Genomic DNA, 22736 nt, shown 5'->3' on the forward strand with positions numbered 1-22736 from the left:
CGTCTGCATTTTCAGTAACCTGAATGACGAGTTTCTCTTTTTTTTTACATGACGAGGGCTTTTTAAACTGTTCATATTTGTCTTTTCCTAAAACCTCAGTGCATTTAGCTGTGGGCAAGTTGAAATGTTTCTGTCTCCTAACTGGACACCATGCTTTTGCTTCCTGTCTTCTAGTTTCCTCCATTCCCCTCTTCTTCTTTTTCTTACTTTGAATTCGGGCATCCCATACCATAGGTTTTTGCTTTACCGCTCTCTTTTCCCTCTCTTCTGCATCTTGCGCAACAGTAACAATTGGGCAAAATTCCTGCTCTTCCGTTTCAAGTTCCTTTTCCTTCGATAGAGCTTTTTTGGCAGGTTTCTTTTGCCTCATAGCTTCTAGCTTGTCATGCAAAATATTTTTACATCTCTCATACAATTTGCACACGCTAAAACGGTCCCCCTTGCTGGCAATCTGAGGTATTTCAGTATCTGGTTCACTTGCACCTTGTACATTTTTACCCTTTTCGGGATGTCTCTTGTTCTCCAGAGGACCTGAATTATTGGGAGAAGGTTTGAATTTTTCGGGAATGCTGACCACATTGCTGACCAAACAAATTGGTTCTTTATTTTCCAAACAGCCGTTCACATCTTCAGATGGTTGTGTCTTCTTTTTCTTCCTTAGCATAGGGATAACCCTCCTGGGTAATCGACGGGAATCCATCTTCCGTTTCTTTCTTACACTGGAAAAAAATTCAGTTCACTGTAAGTAAATCTAGAAACAGTAAGTTTGCTGCTACACCTCTGGCTCTAGAACACAAGTAACAAGATATTCAAGAGGTTTCAGAGCTGATGTCACAGTCACAATCTATGACACAAAGCATTTGATCTCAGTGACATCATCAGTTAGGTAGAAGTGTTACATTGGTTCCTATTGCTATGGTAACCAAAAAAAAGCTCTGAAGTGATTCACACTTTCTAGTAAAAGAGACGTTTCAAACCATCAAAACATTTCCAAATAAATTCATTCATATTAAGACAAATGTAACTTTTTTCAACAATTTAGACTATCTTCAGCCAATGTGACTGTAATTGATAAAGATTTAAACACAATCACCTGGTTTCCCATTAAATCTGCTCAACAGTGTTTTCCTCATTAAAAGACACTTTTCATGAGGAAAAGTGTTTGGATGAATTCAGGTTAAACTGCGTCCATTCCATTCTTCTGGAATGTGCCGTAGGAAACGGCAGCAACTCTAGTTGCTCCTCAGCACTCTTCACTTCATTTGTCTTATTTACATTGTTTACATTCGTTTAAAACACGGGTCGGCAACCCGCAGCTCCAAAGCTGCATGTGGCTCTGTATTGCTGGCCTATTGGCTCCCAGGAGCTTTTTCAAAAATGTATGAAATTTGCAAGAGATGGGCGTGGGAAATATATTTTTTATTTCAATATGGTTTCTGTAGGAGGACAAACATTCTTAATATCTTCTAATGCTATAAAAATGTGTAGAATAAATATAAAATTTAAACATTTCCGTCAACAAAGATTTGCGTCATAACCTGTAACATGTTTCTTTCAGCTGGGCGGGGGGCTGTTGTAAACAAACTGACAGGCATTGATGGCATATTTACTTTGAAACCTAACTTTAATCAGATTACTGATTATTCCTTGAAAAAGTAACTCAGTTAGATTACCAATTACTTGATTTGGAAAGTAACTAAGTTACATTAAAAGTCATTTTTTTTAGTTACTTTCAGCAGCTGCTATCAACAACGCTCCACCACCTGTGAAAATGACATTGTTCTTTGCCAATACTTAATTACAAACTATTTTATGATAGTAACATCAACAATGTGTCTCCACTTGTGAGGTTGAACTGAAGGGGAGATTGTTTAATGGGAGATTGTTTAATGGTAGACTTTAGTAATTTGTGCGTGTTTTTGTGTGTTCCAGTATTATCTGGAAATCTAGGATTTTCAACCCTTCCCTCCCCTCCTGCCCTGTGTTTGGTGTCAGAGCTCAGAGATTGTCCTGCGGCTCCACAACTCAGATGGCTGCTGCACAGATTTGTGATACTTCTCTTAATATTAATAATTATAATGCTGTTTAGTCCCTAACTTTACAAACACGTTCATTCGTGTGTGTTTTTTTTCCACGTTTATTGCGTCCATATTAGTCTCGATGTTTGCGGTTCTTGCACATTTATGCTGCACATGAATGGTTTGTTGTTTCAACATTTTTCATAGGGGCATCAAAATGTTGTGTTGGATTCAACTTTGGCTATAAATAGTTAGAATTGTCTATGGCAATTCTTAATAAAATCAGTAATTTAGATTTAAAAAATTAACAAATTTGGGTATCACTCTTAAAATGGATGAATAAATATACATATAATATAGCCAAAGTGTTATTATTTTGGGATATTGTTTTAAGACCTAGATTTTAAAGTAATAATAGATTAATGGATAGGTTCATCACTGGTGTTGCCTGAACAGCAGCATGTGTGTGCATGAAATTAACACACACAAAACTTCACTAAATTATACAAGAGTTTAACAAAATGAATTCAACTTCACAGTTAAAATATTTTATTCCATGAACTCACTAAGCTAGCAACACACACATCTAAAACTACAGAGAAAGAGATAAAATATTGAAACACCTAAAAGTAACACTCCTAAAAAACAGGATTTAAAAATAGAAGCAATAAAACGCTGCAATAATGTCATAGTTCAGCCTGAATTATGAATCCTCAAAGTTCAAGGATTTTATTGACAGGGGCTGATTGCTCATGCTGAAATCTTGGATGATTTCTTTTAGATTTTTCCCAGATGTCATGTTTTAGAAGCTGTCTCCTACTACATTCACATCTATGCCTCTATTTGTCAAATGTGTTGTGAGTCAGCCAATGAGTGGCTTACAAAACTATTACATTATTTATACTTTTGCTAGTTGGTTAAAAGTAGACCAACTGTTGTCTATGGAAACTTCTGCAATATGAAAAAAGAAACACCTAATCTCTCATGTTGTTTGGCAAACAGGAAAATAAATTTGCTAGTAACTGAGCTGGAAAAGGAAACATCTGATTTAATGTAAGATGGTGAGAATATAGGTCATGTATCTTTTGATGCAGGTTAAAGAAACAACTTAGTGAAGATGAACAGGCTGATGAATGCAAAGAAGACAGAGAGCGCCGATCCAGAGTAGGTGATGCAGCTAACATTCACTGCATGACAGGCACACACATTCAGATCTGGATTCTGGACAGAGAAAAAAAAAAGGTTCAGCTGAACCAAATTTTACACCAGTTCTCCAGAGATGTTCAATTAATGCAACGTTTTCAGACTTTTGCCAACTAGATGCTCAGCTAGCTAACTCTGTAGCATTCGCTGCAGAACAACCAGACTCAGAAATAGTTGCCTCCCACTGGCCATCAGATTGCTCAACAATCCCATCACTAATATTGCCTGAAAATGCTAAGTTCTGTATATTTAGCAATATAATATAAGTTTTATGTTTATGTATTTATTGGCACACATGTAATTCTTTCTGTGTGCTCCAGTGGCCAAACAATTAAATTTTATGCCAATTTTATTATCAGGTCTTTATGCATAGACAATAAAATAAGTCCAAATATGAGTCTGTACCTGCAGCAAAAGTTACTACAGAGTATTGATACAAGAGGGTGGAATGAACATACATGGAGCACTTTTGAGAAGTTTGTTAAAGATTTGAAAACCATGTACTACATTCCTTCATGATAATGAGTTGCTCTGTTATACAAAACCCTCAAACATTCACTCTTTGGGTTACAGCAGTGTTTCTCAATTCCAGTCCTGGGGCCCCCCTGCCCTGCATGTTTTAGGTGTTTCTCTTCTGCCACACACCTGGATTGAATCTTTGGGTGATGAACAGGCTCCTGCAGTACTTGGTGGCTGCAGAAGATGTCATGCAATCATTTGAATCAGCTGTTCTGGTGTAGAGGCACATCTAAAACATGCAGAGCAGGGGGGCCCTGAGGACTGGAATTGGGAAACACTGGGTTCCAGTAATGTTAAAATTGAGTGTGCATATTCTTGAAAACTGTTGGTTACTGGTGGCAGAGAAACATAACTTACCACAAGCACAGCAAAAAAGCCGAGGCGATCACAGCTGCAGATGAATTCATCTTCAGTTTTATTGGTATAACAGCCTTCAGTTCTCCACTCTAATGAAAGCAGAAACACAAACATGTAAATCCTGACTTGATGCTTTCATTTCAGAATAGTTAAAGTGTTTGCATCCATATTGCACCTGTTTCATCCTCCTGCCAAAACACACATGTTCCACTGTTCTCCTGAAACATAGAAAGGGAATCAAAATGAAGAAAAATTCTTGTTTTTTAAGTGTTTATCATTGTATTTATTTAGTTACCTTCTCATTGTGTTTGAAGAATAACTGGATAGGCTCAGTAAGATTGCTGACTGGCTGCTTTCCAGCTTTCACAAACAGGACCAGCCCTCCTAAAACAGTTCCCTCTTCTCTGACAGTCGACTGGGGAATTATGCTTTTTCTTTTGCTCCGAGGAGTTCTCTGCAATGAGGAGACAGAATTGACCTCTCTTTTAAATCTTCTGATAAAATTAACAGCATTTCTACTATCTCTATAGACATTCTGTCTCTACAGGCAGAGTTGTGTACTAGAGGCACCTGGTAAGTTCACAATGACATGCTAGCTTAACTGCAAGTCCAGCTTAATGTGTAAAGGATCTTTAGAGAATCACACCTGAAATAATGTGCTGTTGATCACCGAGGCAACCACCAGGACGTCTTCCTCTGACGGTGTTCTTCTGATTCTCTGAAGAGCAGACGATGGGATTCGAACTTCGTGATTGGATGTGGGGCCTAACTCAGCCTTAAAACCAGAACATTAATTAGGATTTTAGACACAGAAAATCAGCTATGTTTCAGAACTTCTCCTGTAAATACAACCTAATTATTTGCTATGTCCTAATAACATTTATGAACATTCCATCAAACTTTGAACAGAGCTTGTTCAGATAAAAACAAGACACATTAATCCTGCAAATATCAAAAGATTAATTTAGTTTGTTAATTCAATTCAACAAGGGAAACTTGTATTTTATAGAGTTGACTTACAACCTTGACTGAGTTCTTCCAGTTCTGACCCATTCTGTCAGGAGGAATGGACCAGAACTCCAGCAAGCCATAGTGAAAAGGTTGTGGAAGAAAAGCCAAAATGTTTGACTCAAGTCATGCAGTGCAAAGGAAATGTACGTCAGCTTCTGAATTTGAATAAATAAACCTCAGACTTATTCTCTCTCTCAATGTTCTCTGCTGCTGCCCACCTCCGTTACACAAATATGTGATTAACCAGCTTCTGCAACAATTGCAGGAATGCAAAGAAGGTAAAGCAATGACATGAATCAGCTGTGCTGGAGTGTGTATTCATCAAAAACATGTGGGGCTGCAGTCCCTGATGACCAGGGCTGGGGACCACCGCTGTACAGTACAATCACATACTTAGAGGCTGGCCGCCATTTCTGTATTAAAAAAAACACTGATCAAGAGCTATGAGCTCACCTGCTTTGCTGGGTTCACTTCCCTCCGAGCAAACCTAGCCAACATACGATTCCTTTGTTTGCACGTCACCATTTTATCTCCATAGCACCTAACAGGACATGTTTCACAGTCAATCATTAGGATAATGATGCAGCACAAGAACTGCTGTGACCACAAGTTCAGCAAACAACCACAGTGAACAGTGAACAAACACAAGAACAAAAATATAATTAAGATACAATGTCTGTGGCCAATAAAGCAGTAAATGCAAAACAAGTTGAATAGCAAATTTATTATGGGAATTATTATGGAAAAAAGAAGAATCCATTAGGGAGTAAGAATAGGAGATTAAGATCAACCAATTAAGCAGCATGGCATCAGCAGCATCCTTTACCTGGTCCACATTACAGGATTTTCTTTTATGCACTCCTCACTAACTTTCTCAGGTTTACAGTCTGTAAAATGGACACAGAACATGAAGAAGTCAGAAATGATCATAGCAAACAAAAATGACAACTGAATTAACCAGAGGTACGAGAAAAAGCTGACTAACAATTTGAATATAGCCTGAATGGAGACATTAACAACTAACTTGATGTTCAAACTACAAAACCCCAGAATACTCACGAGCTCTGGTTGTAGGGAAGCAGAGTGTTAGGAGATAAAAAGTAATCCACTTCATGTTCAACTTTCTCAAGCAGATACTGATCACTGACTGAGGTGTCGAGTCGCTCTGGTGGTTGAGGGTTGCTTCACGTCTGGTTTGATCGCATGCTGAGAGAGAGGTGGCAGAGAGGAGGAAGTGATGAAGTGGGTAAATAATGCAATTAAAAAATTTAACTAACTCCCAAATCAACTTTTTTTGCTTGAAAAACCATCTAAATATGTTACTCAAGATTCTCTCTTTATGGTTCTGTCCAAATTGTGACGTTGTCTTGTAAAGTGTTTTATCTAGTCCAGAGGACTGCAAAGCACTCTGCACTACATTCACATGCTAAGAAGCTACCAGATAGTAGCCACAGCTGCCCTGGGGCAGTCTGACAGAAGCACCAAGAGCAGCAGCAGGCAAGGGGGGTGAAGTGTCTTACACAACAGATACGGAATCAAACCAGCAACCCATTGATTGAGGAACAAACTCTTACCACCGCCGCCACCATTGTCCCAATCCACAATGCAGCCACAGCATGAGTTTCCTGTTTCCTGATTGTAGTTTATTTTGCTCAGTGCTCATTCATTGGTTCTGTCTTATGATAATCATTTCCTCATATATTCTAAAGTTCTAGTAAGCAGAGAAGCTATGGTGACATAAGAGAAACAAACCTCAATATCTTGTGAAAACGAGTCATTATAATGAAGTCATGAACCACAAAAATAAATAAGGTGTTCCCAAGATATATTATATCATACCCTCAAATTAAACCAGTCGTTCCCACGAGTTACTAAGTCATGGTTATACCAGTTATATTTTTGTTCTCCCACATAAATTGATTCAAAAATGTAATCAGATCAATCACCATGCTTAACTTTGTTAGCTTGAAATGTAAAAATGCACATTGTCTTTAAAATGTTAGAGAAAATCTTTGATTGTCTCAAACCATGCATCTCAGTTTTTCAGATTCTTTTAATTCAAGATAGTAGTGTAACGTAACATAATTTAGAAATGTTAACTATAAACTAACTGGTTGTGCGCTTCAGTGCAAGAATGATTAATCATTGTGATGGACGTTTAATCCAAATGTCCATCTCATTGTTTTGTAAAGTTAAATTTGCAGCTGAGAGCACCAGTTAGACGCTTCATGCTCCATCTTTTTACGGCACTATGAGATCGAACTAGGTAATCCTCAGTGGCACAGAGACTTTTAGACTAAAATTAATCTGCTTTACATAATATTGTGTTAAAACATTTAGATTACTTGCCTTTGCTAACATGCTAACATTGACAGGCCTGATTTAAAGATGTCTTTTTTTTCCTTTAAAGTGACAGAACAGTTTTTTTCCTTGGTAATGACTTACCCTTATAATATAGTAACTCTATTACCCTTTTTTCTGAAACAGTAACCAATAACCATAGCTAATTACTTCTTAAAACTAACCTACCCAACAATGGATTTCAGTCATAATATTTTCTATTTACTGCAATACGGGCAGAATCAATTACTTGGTCAGTGTTTCTGTTTTTCAATAGATTGTATTTCTTCTTAATTTTCTTTCTTTTAACTTCTGCTGACATTGCAGCAGAAGAGAGACGATTGTGCTTCATCTGTTTTCTGATTCAAGCAGAACGGTGTAGTCGACAGCTTCAGAATATATATGTAATTTATCAGGTACTTACTTTGTAATTACATCTTCACTAGGGCCCGCAAAAGAAACGGTTTCCCAACATGGTGTTTTTGTCAACTTGTAGTTCCTCTAAAATGGCAGCAGATGTCAGTAATAGGTTGGAACCCTACATTTAAGACCTTAACAAGAATCAAAATTTCACTTTGCATATTAGAAATCTTATTTTTCATGTTGGAGAGCAGGATTGTACTCTCTAGTCTAGTACTTAATTGGTTTGAATCTTACATAAAGAACAGTGATTTCTTTGTGTCAATAGATAACTTCTCATTGGAGTGGACAGAGGTCACACATGAGGTACACCAAGGCTCCATCCTGGGACCCCGCTCATTCAATATCTACTTGCTTTGACTAGCTCAGGTCATAACAGGAAATAAGATTAGCTAACATAACTATGCAGACGATAGACAGGTGTTATCAGGTGTCTTTGAACAACACATTCTTAGTCCCTACACCTCATATACAGACGCTTGGTCAAGTCCCCTCTGAGTCGCATGTTGATCCATCGGGTATCCCCTTCTCGTCATAAATTGTTGTTCAGGGTTCTCTCTTTGAATGCTGTAGCGCTCCATAAGCATTGGAGACTGATGACCATAGGAACAAAGAGAGGGAGTCCATTCTAATGTTTTGAAGGGCAAAAAAAGTACAATCCGTGTACAGTTGATTTATCAGTATGTTTTGAACAATGTTGTTAATTTAACTTCAGCTTTGAAAAATCCTCTGGATCTCTGAGTGTATATATACCGTTCTTTTATCTTTGTTTCTGCTTATTTTTTTTAAAGAACAGACACACGGTTATTTTTATATGACAGAATTACATCTGCCTCGCTGATGTCATCGTATCATCATGATTGTAAATAACGCATTATTCTTATTTTTACAGACTACAAAATTAAAACATATATGGTAGATGGTGGAATCTATAAGGTTACAAGCACATGTACTAAAGGTGGTGCCATGCACCTCTGAAGTTGTGTGGATGTCCCAAAACTGTCTCCAACTGGACAGAAACAAAACTTAAGATATCTTTGGAATTAAAGAAGATCGATCCAGATCAGTGTTTCTCAAACTTTTTCAGGCCGAGGATCACTAAACCCATTTAACAGTCACCTAAACTGAAACTGCCCCGCAATAATACAACTTAATATATAATGCAACCTCAAATAGAAATATTAGCTACTTAACTCACTTATTGTTTTCTTTGTTCATCCTAGTGAGAAGAGTGATGCTGTTTATGTGACTGGCCATGACAAAACCATGAACACGAAGACCCGTTTACTTTGGCTTTTTGAGTTATTTACAGATTCTGAAAGTGTGGAGTCAAAGTTTCCAGTGATGTTAAACACATGGAAATAAAAAAGAAGACAGTCATTACTACCAAGTGTTCTGTGCATAAAAAAATATAGGGCTATTTTTTAAAATTTAGAATCACAATTAAAGAAAAATAGACTTGAGTTGATTCAGCAAAAACAAAAAATCATTTTCTGCACCATTATATATAAAAATAATCAATTGTATTTCATTGATTTAATAATTTAATTAAGTAAAAACAACAATAGCTGTAGACCAAGAAAAGTCACATGCTTGAGTAACACGGTTTTAAGCCAGTTTTCCATCATTATTTTTAACACAATCCTTTGGTAAGCTAGCTGTAGCGTCGCAATTTGAGCTCCTGTCACGGCAAATAAATGGTCGTTTACATGCAGTACCTCGCAGACCACTCAGGGGGGGCTCGCGGGGCCACAGTTGAAGAGAGACTGATGTAAAGCTAAGACTCAGTCATCTGAGGACTGTAAAGTGGCTCCTTTTCAGCTCTGGCTGATGAAGCAGATGATTTGTAGGAATGTGTAATTAGCTCAGCAGCTCCACCGTCCGGTGAGCAGCAACCTCCTGGCTCCCTCTGGTGGATGGCTGTAGAAACCCCAGCTGTCCAACCGTTTGGGTGGGTAAATCAAACTCAGTTAAACTGAAAAAGGTGGATATCAAGTTTTATTCCCTGATATATTTAATAAAAACTGAACAAATATTTACGTAAAGAGCATAATATTTCTGGAGCACTGTCTTTTAAAAGAAATCTTATAGAAAAGTCTAACATATAACAGTAATTATATGCAATGTTATAATGCAAAAGGAATCCACTAGTCCAGGGTTGGGCACTCCTGGTCCTTGAGCAATTCCCTGCAATTCTTAGATATCTCCGTGGTCCAACACACCTGAATCCAACAGCTGATTCACCTCCCTATTGCAGTCAGGTTCTCCAGAGTCCTGCTAATGACCTCATTATTTGACTCAGGTGTGTTGAATTAGAGCTACATCTAAAAGTTGCAGGACACTGGCCCTCCAGGACCAGGAGTGCCCACCCCTGCACTAGTCAGTCAGCACCTAATATAAGCAAAAATCAGTGATTCAGTTATTGAAGCTGGTTGTCATCATTTTCTGGGTGGAAGGATCTCGGACTGAAGAGTTGTTTTCTGATCGAGACTTGCATGATAAAGCCACTGACCACAGGAAGATCAATAGACCTGAACAGACAAAAGAACCAGTAAATCATTCAGGTGAATCAACCTGTCAGTGGATACCAACATTTAGTGTTGCACATACTGACTGACCTTGCAGAGAGTTAAAGATGGTGAACAAGTAGATTCCAGGTAAGTTAACATAGGTGAGGCTGGCTAGTCCCCATGGTAACCCCAGTACACAGCTGAGGCCGAGAACTGTGGCGCCGTCCTTCCATAACCTGGACTTGTTCTCCTTGCTCATCTTCTTCCAGTTGCTGGACTCATGGTCTCGTCTGCCACGTCGTAACTCCCACATTTTAAACACCACCAGCAACAGCATGCAGGTATTATACAGCACCACCAGGAAAAGAAAAGCCACGGTGATGTATGTGACCAACTTTGTCTGTGGGATGTCACTGTTCATCCAGCATCTGTTCATCAAGAAGTAACAAAACAGAGACTGTGGTCATTTGGGAGTTTTATTGACTGACTCAGTTGCACATGTGAACTCATGGAAATGACTTACATTTCTGATGTTTGGTTGTTGGAATCCCTCGTTTTCAGAGTGTATCTGCCATAGACACCCAAAGGCCCACAAATTGCCACAACAAGAGTAGGAAAACCTGAAGAGAAAGGAAGAGGAAGGAAAACCACAACTATATCATTAGAATCAAGGTCAAAAACAATACCTCATCTAGCAACTGTTTGTTTATGCAGTAAAAATCAGTTAATTATTTGGAGCAATTAGCTTCATGCTCCCAAACTCACCCCATCCCACCAGGCAGAGTTTGAGCAGGTATCTTCTGACGTAGACGTTAAAGACCCGGATGAGGAGAAGGTAAAGGTGGAATCCTTCCACAGCCACCCAGGTGACGGTGGCCAGCAGAGACCAGTGCAGGAAGAGGCCCAGACCTCCACAAACCCAGCTGTACTTGTTCTCATCTAGCAGAAAAGTCCAGAAACTGCCAGTCAGGAAGCCGAGGTGGAGGCACAACAACGCCCCCGTTAGCTGCATGTGGATGCTGAGGGCCTTCTCCGAACGCCGTCGACTAAGGGAGACACGACAAAAATGAATTGTTTGCTTTTTCATTTTAAAGGATAATTTTGGTTCTAGTGGCCTTTATTTGCTATAATTACTAGTTTAACTACAGTAGTTTCTTATTTTTTTAGTTTATTTTTCTCATGGTGCCTTTAGTTATTGTAAATGCTCATAGTTTTACAGTAACTAAAGGCTGAGTTGAATAAGCTTAAGCCAACTGCTGATGTAGAGGGGTGATTAGTTATGGATTATAAGTTATTAGTAAATAAAAACCATAAAGTAAGAAAATAGGCACCCCAACATTATTTTTTTATTTTGTATCTTTAATTTTTGTGATAAGTTATTTAGTGTTATTTCACTTAGTCCGTGCATTTCTGTTCACGCTGTCGCATTGGTGGTATAGAAATGACTGAGCACACAAGAAGAATAAATCTTCCTGCTAGATGCTGACAGAAGCTCAACGTGTGTCTCATCTCTTCTGTATTACAGGTTCATAAAAATTAATTTTTTTGCATGTATATTGATGACTTTTGGGAGTTAAAGTGGTTATTGAATCAGGAGTTGACTAGTGAGTCATGTTGTCCGGTTTGTCATGGGTATTGTGTAGAGAACGGGACATAATTCTGGAGGCTGGTTTATGCTAATGCTAGCAGACTTTGTTTCTGTGTATTGAGTTAGCTGAGAAACAGCTAAAGTACTGCTGAATTCGTATTGAACTGGTTGGATTTTGTACATTTCAAATCAATTTTCAGATAAATGGTGCTATTTTAATTGCTTTATCTGCAAAATGATGTTTCCTTCTCAAAAATCAGCAAAACCCTAGTGTATAATATTCTTTAACTAATGGCTGTTAAGTGTAAATGTTAGTAAAGAGATGCAGCATTACAGGACCATTACACCTTTTTCAGTTCTGTATTTCTTTGTGTACCAGATAAGGTACTGTTGTCCTGTAAAACAATACAGTTGTAAGATAAGATGCTTGGATATTAAAGCATGTTTTATCTGTGCAGAATAGAGGTCGTAAAGGCTATTAAAATAGCTTAAAGCAAATTGATGTACTTTTATTTGGATTGTTAAAAATGCAAAAGATTTGAAAATATGGAGTATGTTCATTGTACACAAGAAGAATAAATCTTCCTGTTAGATGCTGACGGAAGCTCAACGTGTGTGTCTCACCTTTTCTGTACTACAGCATCACACGTTGAGGGAAGATCATCTTATACATTACCCTCAGCCATCCAAGGTTGCAGGGTAACACTGGATTAGCTTATACTATCAGCTAATTCAACAAATGCCAGGGCTAAAGCAATCTCAAGACATCAGGTTTGTGTGAATGTTACTTTGACTTGTTAAACTGGTGTGATGTCGACATTTGGTGCTCAGTTCCAAATAAGTTGATTATTATTTACCAAGGAAATTATGAAAGAGGACTGTTCATTATGAATCATCTTCCTAGGAGAAATAGGTTTTGAGAACAGAGTATAAATTATTTCGGTGGTGTGAGAATGACCCACTGATAGTTAAGGACCAAAAATATTAGACAGTTTAAATTTAAGCATATTTTCTTGAATTTTATAATACCTAAGGATCAATCGAGTTGAGTGTGGTGCAGGTCGTCTTAAATATGTGGAATTTAGAGCAAAATGTATGTTAACAGTGTCACCTGTGACTTTGCAGGGCTGCCACTGCCACATTCTCCCCCGAAAACTCTTTGAGCTTTAAAGCAGGTGAAACTAACTAGTTATCTGTCTCCGTACACAAGATTTTCTTGATCAGGTCAAGGGGTTCGGAATTGGAGCAAAAAATTGAGGAAAAAAAGTCTCTTCCTGTTCTGAGGGGAGGAGCTTAGATGACATCATACTGTGATGACAGGATTGTGAGGCATCCAACCTGTTTGAGACCCCTGCACTAGAAACTAAAATTTTTACTGTGGGGCCAATTTTAGGTGAAGTTTGGTGAGTTTTAGCACATGTTAAAGCCTCCAAAAGGCTGCATACTTTGTGGAAAAAATAATAAGAAATCCTGCGATTACAATAGGCTTTCGTAACTGTTCACTGGTCTGGCCTAAATATCTGGGTTTCAGTCTATCAGAACCAGAACCTCGACATTCTTCATTGCTGAGTATCACTGCAAACATCAGGGGAGAGTTGAGCATACCTGCTAAACACTCACAGCCCACCCTCCATAGTGAGGAACAGACAGTATAATGGAGAAGCCCACTACCAACCAAAACCACATATTGAGGCGGCTGCTTCAAAGCATCAATTTGATGTCCTTCAGCATTTGTAACTAATTTGGTCGTATGCTCAGGGTCATTGTCCAATTAGAAAACACATTTGTTCCTGGGATGTTATTTCAATATTCCCACAGAATGTTTTTGTGATGCCACATTTTGGGGAAGTTCAGTCAGAGTATTTGCAAACTCTGACTGACACAAGATTCTGTCTTTTTGTGTTATTTAATTTTTTTTTTTTTTAGTACTGTCTTCTTTCTTGATGTGTGACCTTGCAGCTTTGTTCAGGACAGGATATGTGTCACAGGATATAATAGTGTTGGGTGCCCACCAGTCTCTACATCTTGTTTGTTTTGGTTTGGTGGTTGATTTGGTCACTTGCATCATAACCCTTTTAGAACCAGGGCACAGAACTCATAACAGAACACTATGATGGCTGAGGACTTTCATGACATTTATACTTGTGCATAAATGGTTGTGGTATGTGACACTTCTACCCATGAAAAACCACTTGTGGAGGTTCACAATTCTCAGAATCAGCCTTATTATTACCAGTGTTGGCATAGTTACTTTGAAAAAGTAACTTTAATCGGACTACTGATTACTCCTTGAAAAAGTAACTTAGTTAGATTACTGACTACTTGATTTGGAAAGTAACTAAGTTACACTAAAAGTAACTTTTTAGTTACTTTCAGCAGCTGCTAACAACAGCTCCGCCTCCTGTGAAAATCACATTGATCTTTGCCAATACTTAATTGTCAGCTATTTTATAATGGCAACATCAACAATGTGTCTCCACTGATAAGGTTGAACTGAAGAGGAGATTGTACAAAAAATAAAAAACGTGAGTAATTTGTGTGGTCCACTGTTGTCTGGAAAACTCTAAGAAGGATTTTAAAGCCCCTCCTCCCTCCCCCAGCCTCCAGGTTCTGCGTTACGGCCCTGCGCTCCACAGTTCAGATGGCTGCACAGATTTGTGACACTTATCTTAATATTAATAATTAGAATAGCGTTAAGTTGCCATTATAATCATTGCCAATTACGGACACGTTTATTCGTGGCTGTTTTCACGTTTATTGCGCTGTTCATATTGGTCTCGATGTTTGCAGTTTTCTGGAGCGCAACGCGAAACTCGACGTCATTCAGAAGTAGCCTAATATATTAACTTGACATTAACAAAGACACAGCGGGACGGATCATCCGGGAAATGATGGACAGGGAGAGACTGAGTAAGACTCCCATAATGACGGACAAATTCTGGGATTTATTATGAGTCTCTGCTCATTTCCAAACCCAAATGAGCAACTTCACGTTCAAAAACGAGCCAAAAAAGGCGCAACCCGCCACTCATTAAATCTGCAAGCGACTTTAAAAAAAAAAACAAAAATCGGACTTGGCGACAGAAACTCAAAATAGTTCCAGTTTTTCCACCAACAAAATGCGCATCTCCCTCCATTGTTTACATTTCTGTCGCATAGAGACGTCGGTCACTCGACAAGACGAGTAGAGGAAATACGATGAAATAACAAAAGAAGATAGTGACGTAGTAACGCAAAAGTGATTTTGAAAAGTAACTGTAGTCTGACTACTCGATTTGAAATAACAACGCGTTATATTACTCGTTACTGAAAAAAGTGGTCCGACGTCAGTAACGCGTTACAAATTAACGCGTTACTGACATCACTGATTATTACCCAGTTTGTGCAACACAAAGAATTTGACTTTGGTTCCACATTTCTCTCAACTTAGACATTTTAAATGTTAAACATGAGAAGGAAAATTAAGTTTCTTTTGTAAATATGAAGCAGGGGTTGCCTTATTTGAATACTCTGTCTTTGTTCTCTGTAACATAAAAAATCTGAAGTCCATCTGTCATTTTGCCAGATCGGAATTTACACACCTGACCACATGGTGCAGATGTGTAAACAGTTTCAACTTCACGTACAGAGCACATTGTGTAGAAGATGACTAAATAAATCAATAAAAATCAAAAAGCATCAAGTCCGAGTATCTTCTCTGACTTGAACTAAATGCATCTCGCTATCCGGGAGCTGACATTTGAAGATTTGTGAACAGGAGTTTGTCTGGTGCAGGAGGTGCTGCTGAAGCGGGGGATTTCAGAATAACTAAAACTTCTTGTTCAGAGTCTTTTTGTCTTCTGATCGCTTCAGTTGGAGAAATATTCCCTGATTTCAAAACTTTGGCTAAAGTGGCACTTGTAATTCCAGTCTTCAGCAGAGCAGGACTTCAGCTTCCAGATCAACATCCAAACATTTATATGCTTGATTACGCATAAGCAGGTACACAATTTAGGTTGGTGTGTGTTCAGGCCACAGCAGGGGAATCATTCATAATTTAATCTTTAATTTCATTGTTAATATGTAGTTACTGGGGCCACAGCTAGTTGTCACTGTGGAAAAGAATCTACATGTATTCATCTGCTTGATTTGGATTCTCTGTTCAGTTTGTTGAATAAAGATTCAATGGGTTCATTGAAAATTAAATGCAACTGAATATTTCATTATTATTAGTTTAAAAGTTAATGAGTAAAGATAGATTATGAGTATGACAAGATTTAGTTTTTATCCCATCAAGTCCAAAAAGTGGACAACTTTAAAATACAAACTATGTCAATCCCATTAGTTAAAAAAAGGTTCAAGTTAAAGTAAAAACTCACTGCAGACCAACATAGATGAACAGGCTGATGAAAGCAAAGAAGGCAGAGAGCACCGATCCAACGTAGGTGATGTAGCTGAGAGCCTTAGCATGATCTTCATCCACCTTCACTTCTGGATTCTATACAAGGAAAAATAAGGTTTAGCTGAAATGCATTTTATATTGATCCTCAGGAGACATTTTGTTTGCTGTTTATGTCTTTCACCTCTGAGATGCTAAGCTATTCACAGTCCAATCTGATCAGTGTGTGTAACTAGTGTAGGAACTGCAGCAAATGTTTCTCATAGATTTGGGGCAGAATGTAAAAGCAAAGGGATTTTTCCAAATATCTATTTGATAAAGATTTGAAACCCATCTATGATATTCCTGCCATTCAACAATTATGCTCTATTTTGTATTTTGGCTTGTTATGGAAAATCTTCCAACAATAATTAGGTTTTAGGTGAAAGTGACAATATGCTAATACCTTTAGAAGTCACTGTATGGAAATGTAAAACTTGATTCTTGGTGACAGAAAAACAGGATTTACCACAAGCACAGCAAAAAAGCTCAGATGATCACAGCTGCAGATAAATTCATCTTCAGTCTTAGTGGTATAACAGCCTTCAGTTCTCCACTCTAATGAAAGCAGAAACACAAACATGTAAATCCTGACTTGATGCTTTCATTTCAGAATAGTTAAAGTGTTTGCATCCATATAGCACCTGTTTCATCCTCCTGCCAAAACACACATGTTCCACTGTTCTCCTGAAACATAGAAAGGGAATCAAAATGAAGGAAAATTCTTGTTTTTTAAGTGTTCATTATTGTATTTATTTAGTTACCTTCTCATTGTGTTTGAAGATTAACTGGATAGGCTCAGTAAGATTGCTGACTGACTGGTTTCCAGTTTTCACAAACAGGACCAGCCCTCCTAAAACAGTTCCCTCTTCTCTGACAGTCGGCTGGGGAATTTTGTTTCTTCTTTTGCACCAAGGATTTCTCTGCAATGAAGAGACAGAATTGACCTCTCTTTTAAAACTGGTATTCCTCTAGAAACACACCATGTACAGTCTCCATTGTGTGCTATAAAAAAATTCACAATGGAAATTAATGGAAATGAGCCTGAAGGGAAGAAACACCTGGTATGTTCACAATGACATGCTAGCTTAAGCTGGAAGTCCAGCTGAATGTATAAAGGATGTTACGTTTGTTTGTTTAGAGAATCACACCTGAAATAATGTGCTGTTGATCACCGAGGCAACCACCTGGACAGTTTCCTCCGACGGTGTTCTTCTGATTCTCTGAAGAGCAGACGATGGGATTCGAACTTCGTGATTGAATGTGGGGCCTAACTCAGCCTTAAAACCAGAAGAACTTTATTCAGTTAAAACCAGTTATATTTCAGAACATGTTATGATTTATTATTTATTACGTGTCAAGCCCATTCATTGTGACTTGACACAATGAATGGGACATTTTCAGTCCATGTTTAGTATTTCTCTGTGTGATGGCTCTTCTGAATTTCACTTGACAATTCTCTCAAGGCTGCGGCCCTCCCTGTTGTTGGTATAATGTTCTTTTATATCATACTTTTTTGTTCCACTCAATTTTCTGTCAGTATTCTTGGGTAAAGAACTCTGAATACTCAACTTCTTCAGCAATGACCTTTTGTGACTTCCCTTCCTTGTGAAGGTCGTCTGCCTGTCCGTCCATCTACCTGTTAATCAGCTGGTGAGTTTCCAATAATGACCTTTTTCACAGAATTCTAATTTTTTGGGACATTGACTTTTAGGGCTCTTAAGCCAAAGGTATTCCTTTATTGGTAAATTAGTGGTTTGTAAAGAGGAATTTTGTTTTGTTTTTTAATTTTTTGCAATGTTAATTTATCAAGATAAAGTTAATCTTAATCTGAATAATTATCAAAATAACAAGTAACAAAGATATTGAATATATCACTGAATGTGATTCTTTTACATAATATATGAGTGGAATTTTTGAGGTAACTGCCATGAAACATTTCACTAACACATGATTTTAATTTGATTTAAATATACTAGTATGTGTCTTTTTATTTGGTGTATGTAAAATTCTGGTTTCAGCTGTATGTTTTCTTTTCATGCATATTCTGTTCATTTTGATGATTGTGACTTACATCTCATGGAAACCCGTCGTTCAGTTTCTCAGAACACCAGACATTTACAGAAATGTTGTGGCCTTCATAATCATGAGGAAGACCTCTGACTGGACACTTTGAGTAGACGGTCACTGACACCAACCACAAAGACAAAAGGCCACAGCTGAACAAGCTCTGTGTCCTTCCATGTTAATGGAAAAGAAAAAAAACAGGTTCCAAGGAAAGAAGGAAACAGGAGATTGGTCAAGACTCACAAAACATGGAGTGATGCGGGAGTCAGGAGTTGAAAAGTCACCTCACACACTGATTTATCCAAGACATGGACTGCAACATTCAGTTTGTTAAACACCTGGGCTAGAGACAACATTTATACCTCTGATGAGAAGAACAAAGAACTGGACTGTTGCTCATTGGTCCAAACTCCTCTTTTCACGTGAAAGTAAAGTTTTCTATGAGGAAATCAAGGTCACAGAGTTTGGGATGACTGTCACAAATAGGGGAGTGATGTCTTCATCATCTGATGGTGGTGGTCCACCGATTCAGTCGTCTGCCAGGAAATTTTAGAGCATTCCTTGCTTCTCTGTGCTGACAAGTCTTATGGAGAAACTGATTTCATTTTTCAGCAGGACTACCAAATATACCAAAGAATCATCATGGTGACCAGAATACTGGAGCCTCATGGAGAGTGTAAGAGGTTCTGTCAAGAAGACGGTGAGACCCTGGACCCAATAATGAAGATGAGTTGAAAATAACATGGGCTTCCTTAACGACTCAGCAGAACCAGAAGTTGATCACTTCGATGCAATGCTTGGACCTCGACCTATTAGGTGAATATACTGTATGGTACAATCACATACTTTGAGGTTGGCCACCACTAAAACCAATAATCAAACCAACCAATAAAAGCCAATAAAAAAACTTTTTTTATTGGTTTGAGTTATCTGAAACACTGGGGGGGTTTGTTAGCTGTAAGCCCTAATCATCAAAATGAACTGAAATAAATGCTTGCAATGTGTCACTTTCTTAAAAGAACAAACAAAACACCAATCAATTCTCATGTATTGATGCTTCCAAGATAAAAAGTTTTACCTCTGATCACCTACCTGGACTGATGGTTTGATGTCGACATTAACAAACCCTGTGACTGATTCACTGCCCTGTGACTGATTCACAGTCACTTTGGCTTGACCCCGTGGTTTGCACGCCATAATTTTAACGTCATAGCACCTACCAGGAGATGTTTCGAAAAAGGCACATATTTACAAAAATATTGAAGGAATACGGGGGATATTTTGCAAATGTGACTCTTTTTAGCTCTGCATCATGTAATAATGTTATTTCCCTAATCATAAATATACCCATAGTATTACCTTAATTATTTTATGCATGTTTGAACCATTTGGGGTTGCCTGAATACCTGCCCATACAACACACACCCTCTTTACCCAAAGCTCAAACTCCCCCACCGGCCCCCCCTACAGCTCCATCAGACTAGCCATAGCAACAATTAGCAAACACCGGGTGAAGCTGCACATCTGCTGAGCTCAGTATAAGAGCTACTTCTCAGTGAAACAATGGCAAAAAACTTAGTGGAGCTATGTGATGACTTCCTGAAGGCGGAGTGTTAGAAAAAGCAGGATTTTCTTAAAGAGACAGAGGCCCAATTTCAAGGCGGTATATAACGGATGAAAATTTCTTTTAATTCATATTTGATGTATTAAGAATTTTAGAACAACTGAAGGTAACATAGTTATTTGGCTGTACTATTCTATATGGCTGGAAAATACATAATACTACACTTTAAAGAGACAGAGCCCAATTTCAAGGTATCAAATTGTCGAGTAATTTTGTTTTTAAGTTATGTTTGATGTGTACAACATTATATAACAACTAAAGGTAACATAGTTATACTTGATTATGCTATAAAATGGAAAATACATAATATCCCCCGTTTAATTTATTAAAGACTAAAGGAAGAAACTGTTAGGAAGCAAGACACTTAAGATCGACCAAAGAAGCATCATTTACCTGGTCCACATTACAGGACTTTCTTTTATACACTCATCAGTAACTTTCTCAGGTTTACAGTCTGTAAAATGGACACAGAACATGAAGAAGTCAGAAATGTTCATGACAAACAAAAATGACAACTGAATTAACCAGAGGTACGAGAAAAAACTGACTAACAATTTGAATATAGCCTGAATGGAGACATTAACAACTAACTTGATGTTCAAACTGCAAAACCCCAGAATACTCACAAGCTCTGGTTGTAGGGAAGCAGAGTGTTAGGAGATAAAGAGTAATCCACTTCATGTTGGACTTTCTTAAACAGATACTGATCACTGACTGAGGCGCCGAGTTGTTCTGGTGGTTGAGGGTTGCTTCACGTCTGGTTTGATCTCATGCTGAGAGAGAGGTGGCAGAGAGGAGGAAGTGATGAAGTGGATAAGTAATACTGTTCAATGTAACAAAGTTCTAAATCAAGGTTATTTTTTTTGTTGATAAACCCTCTAAATATGTTATTTATGGTTTTCTCTTTATGTTTCTGTCCAAATTATGACATTTTCTTGTGAAGTGTTTTATCTAGTCCAGAGGATTCCAAAGCACTCTGCACTCATCACACACTGATGGTGATAATTTACTAGATAGCAGCCACAGCTGCCCTGGGGCAGCACCACCACTGACAGAAGCACCAGCAGCAGCAGGGAAGGGGTGAAGTGTTTTGTCCAAAGACACAATTACAGAGACGGACAGAACTGTTCAGTGTTTTAAGATCAATGTGCCCCTCTTTAACTTTAAGACCCTCCCCCTCCAAAGGTCTCTGCACGGCCCTGTGAATGTCAGAGTTTTAAGAGACCAGGTCCTGTTTGTGAAAGCTGGGAACCAGCCAGTCAGCAATCTTATTAAGCTGATCCAGTTAATCTTCTGTGTGTTTTGGCAGGAGGATGAAACAGGTGCAATATGGATGCAAACAACTTTCCTACTCTTAAATAAAAGCATCAAGTCAGGATTTGCATGTTTGTATTTCTGCTTTCCTTAGAGTGGAGCACTGAAGGCTGTTATACCACTAAAACTGAAGATAAGTTTATCTGCAGCTGTGATCGCCTCGGCTTTTTTTTGCTGTGGTTGTGGTAAGTTATGTTCCTCTGTCACCAGTAACCAACAGTTTTCAAGAATATGCACACTCAATTTTAACATCGCGTCAACCAAAAGTGCAAATATTTTCAAGGGTTATGTATAGCAGAGCAACAAAATGTGCTGCATTATCATGAAGGAATGTAGTACATGGTTTTTATTGAACCTCTCAAAAGTGCTCCGTGTTTTTTCATTCTAACCTCTTGGATCAATATTTTGCAGGAACTTTTGCTGCAGTTACAGATTAGACTTATTTTACTGTCATTGCACAAAGACAAAGACACATCGCTTGGCCACTGGAGAGGACGGGTGGAATCAGAGAGGATCTGGTTTTCTATGGCTAAGCAGAGTCTGTGTGCAATGTTCTGTTTAGGGGGGAGTGGAGTCCCAATCATCCACTCCACTTTCCTTCCCACTCTTTGCAGACAAAAATTGAAAAATACTATATATATATATATATATATATATATATATATATATACCCTTCACCTCCCCTTCAGGAAGTATCAAGTTATGTTCATTTCTGCTTGTTTGTACATCAACTATTACACCAGAACACTGACCTTCAAATCCAGACCACGAGGTCCGGTATCCTGTAGCTTTTAGAAGCATCTCTGCTTCAACACACCTGAGTCATACAATGAGGTCATCAGCAGGACTCTGGAGAACCTGATTGGATACTGAGATGAAGACTGCTGTTGTAGAAAATGCAGCTTTGTTATTTCTAAGATTCTCAGGGGAAAAATGAATCATAAATAATCCCTTCTACATCTTCCACTCTTGGGGGGGAAAAAAAAGGTTCTTCTGAAACACCTGAAGAAGCAGATGTATTTGAACTGATAAGTGTTCTTTATATAATGTGGCTGTGATCAGCCAAGTAAATAGTTTCATTAGCAGCTTTAAATAAGAATCCAAATGTGTCTCATGGCTTGTTCTTTCAACTTAACCCCCACCCCCCTCTGACCACATAGACCCATTGCAACATCTGCTGTGTAGAGGCAGAGTTTTTATTACACTGAATGAGCAGTTGGTCACGAACATCCTGTGTGGTAGTACTTGAGAGCGGTCTTGGTATTCAGAACCCTTTTTAATTGTCTCGTCTGCTTAGGGCTCTGGGGCAACCAGCCCCCAAGGTGGAACTGATATATTTCTTTTTTTT

The 22736-nt window shown here is 38.3% G+C and overlaps 3 protein-coding genes across 3 annotated transcripts in view; all 3 read right to left on the reverse strand.

The window, feature by feature from the left end:
• LOC122823310 (trichohyalin-like) overlaps nucleotides 1–766 on the reverse strand; it is a 9839-nt gene extending 9073 nt beyond the window's left edge. The window contains exon 1 of the mRNA XM_044102790.1: nucleotides 1–766. This exon is cut by the window's left edge and continues 1249 nt beyond it. Coding sequence (XP_043958725.1) covers nucleotides 1–700 — 700 coding nt within the window. The 5' untranslated portion in view covers nucleotides 701–766.
• A 1818-nt stretch (nucleotides 767–2584) lies between these two features.
• On the reverse strand, nucleotides 2585–22204 carry LOC122846946 (adhesion G-protein coupled receptor G1-like). The gene is made up of 9 exons (XM_044144223.1): nucleotides 22141–22204; nucleotides 6168–6314; nucleotides 5935–5995; nucleotides 5562–5649; nucleotides 4744–4872; nucleotides 4393–4551; nucleotides 4273–4315; nucleotides 4098–4186; nucleotides 2585–3239 (listed from the first exon to the last, which is right to left on the reverse strand). The coding sequence occupies exons 1-9, from the start codon at nucleotides 22187–22189 to the stop codon at nucleotides 3114–3116; spliced, it is 891 nt and encodes a 296-aa protein (XP_044000158.1). The 5' UTR covers nucleotides 22190–22204; the 3' UTR covers nucleotides 2585–3113.
• On the reverse strand, nucleotides 10182–20844 carry LOC122846939 (adhesion G protein-coupled receptor G3-like). Its single transcript, XM_044144210.1, has 12 exons — nucleotides 20701–20844; nucleotides 20468–20528; nucleotides 19543–19666; nucleotides 17535–17663; nucleotides 17148–17306; nucleotides 17028–17070; nucleotides 16853–16941; nucleotides 16325–16443; nucleotides 11144–11424; nucleotides 10902–10998; nucleotides 10487–10806; nucleotides 10182–10399 (listed from the first exon to the last, which is right to left on the reverse strand). The coding sequence occupies exons 1-12, from the start codon at nucleotides 20753–20755 to the stop codon at nucleotides 10284–10286; spliced, it is 1593 nt and encodes a 530-aa protein (XP_044000145.1). The 5' UTR covers nucleotides 20756–20844; the 3' UTR covers nucleotides 10182–10283.
• Nucleotides 22205–22736: the final 532 nt, after the last annotated feature.

Source organism: Gambusia affinis, linkage group LG02, assembly GCF_019740435.1.
Source record: "Gambusia affinis linkage group LG02, SWU_Gaff_1.0, whole genome shotgun sequence".
Taxonomy (NCBI): domain Eukaryota; kingdom Metazoa; phylum Chordata; class Actinopteri; order Cyprinodontiformes; family Poeciliidae; genus Gambusia; species Gambusia affinis.

What these genes read in the sequence shown, in the direction of transcription:
- LOC122846939 (XM_044144210.1), bottom strand. Translation starts at nt 20,755, where the DNA reads ATGAAGTGGATTACTCTTTATCTCCTAACACTCTGCTTCCCTACAACC. An exon ending in GCTTTTTTGCTGTGCTTGTG is followed by an intron (nt 16,444 to 16,852) that starts GTAAATCCTGTT and finishes TTCCTTGTATAG; the next exon opens with AATCCAGAAGTGAAGGTGGA. An exon ending in AACAACCAAACATCAGAAAT is followed by an intron (nt 10,807 to 10,901) that starts GTAAGTCATTTC and finishes CTTGATGAACAG; the next exon opens with ATGCTGGATGAACAGTGACA.
- LOC122846946 (XM_044144223.1), bottom strand. Translation starts at nt 22,189, where the DNA reads ATGCTTCTAAAAGCTACAGGATACCGGACCTCGTGGTCTGGATTTGAA. An exon ending in TCTTCAAACACAATGAGAAG is followed by an intron (nt 4,316 to 4,392) that starts GTAACTAAATAA and finishes TCTATGTTTCAG; the next exon opens with GAGAACAGTGGAACATGTGT. An exon ending in TTGGCAGGAGGATGAAACAG is followed by an intron (nt 4,187 to 4,272) that starts GTGCAATATGGA and finishes TGCTTTCATTAG; the next exon opens with AGTGGAGAACTGAAGGCTGT.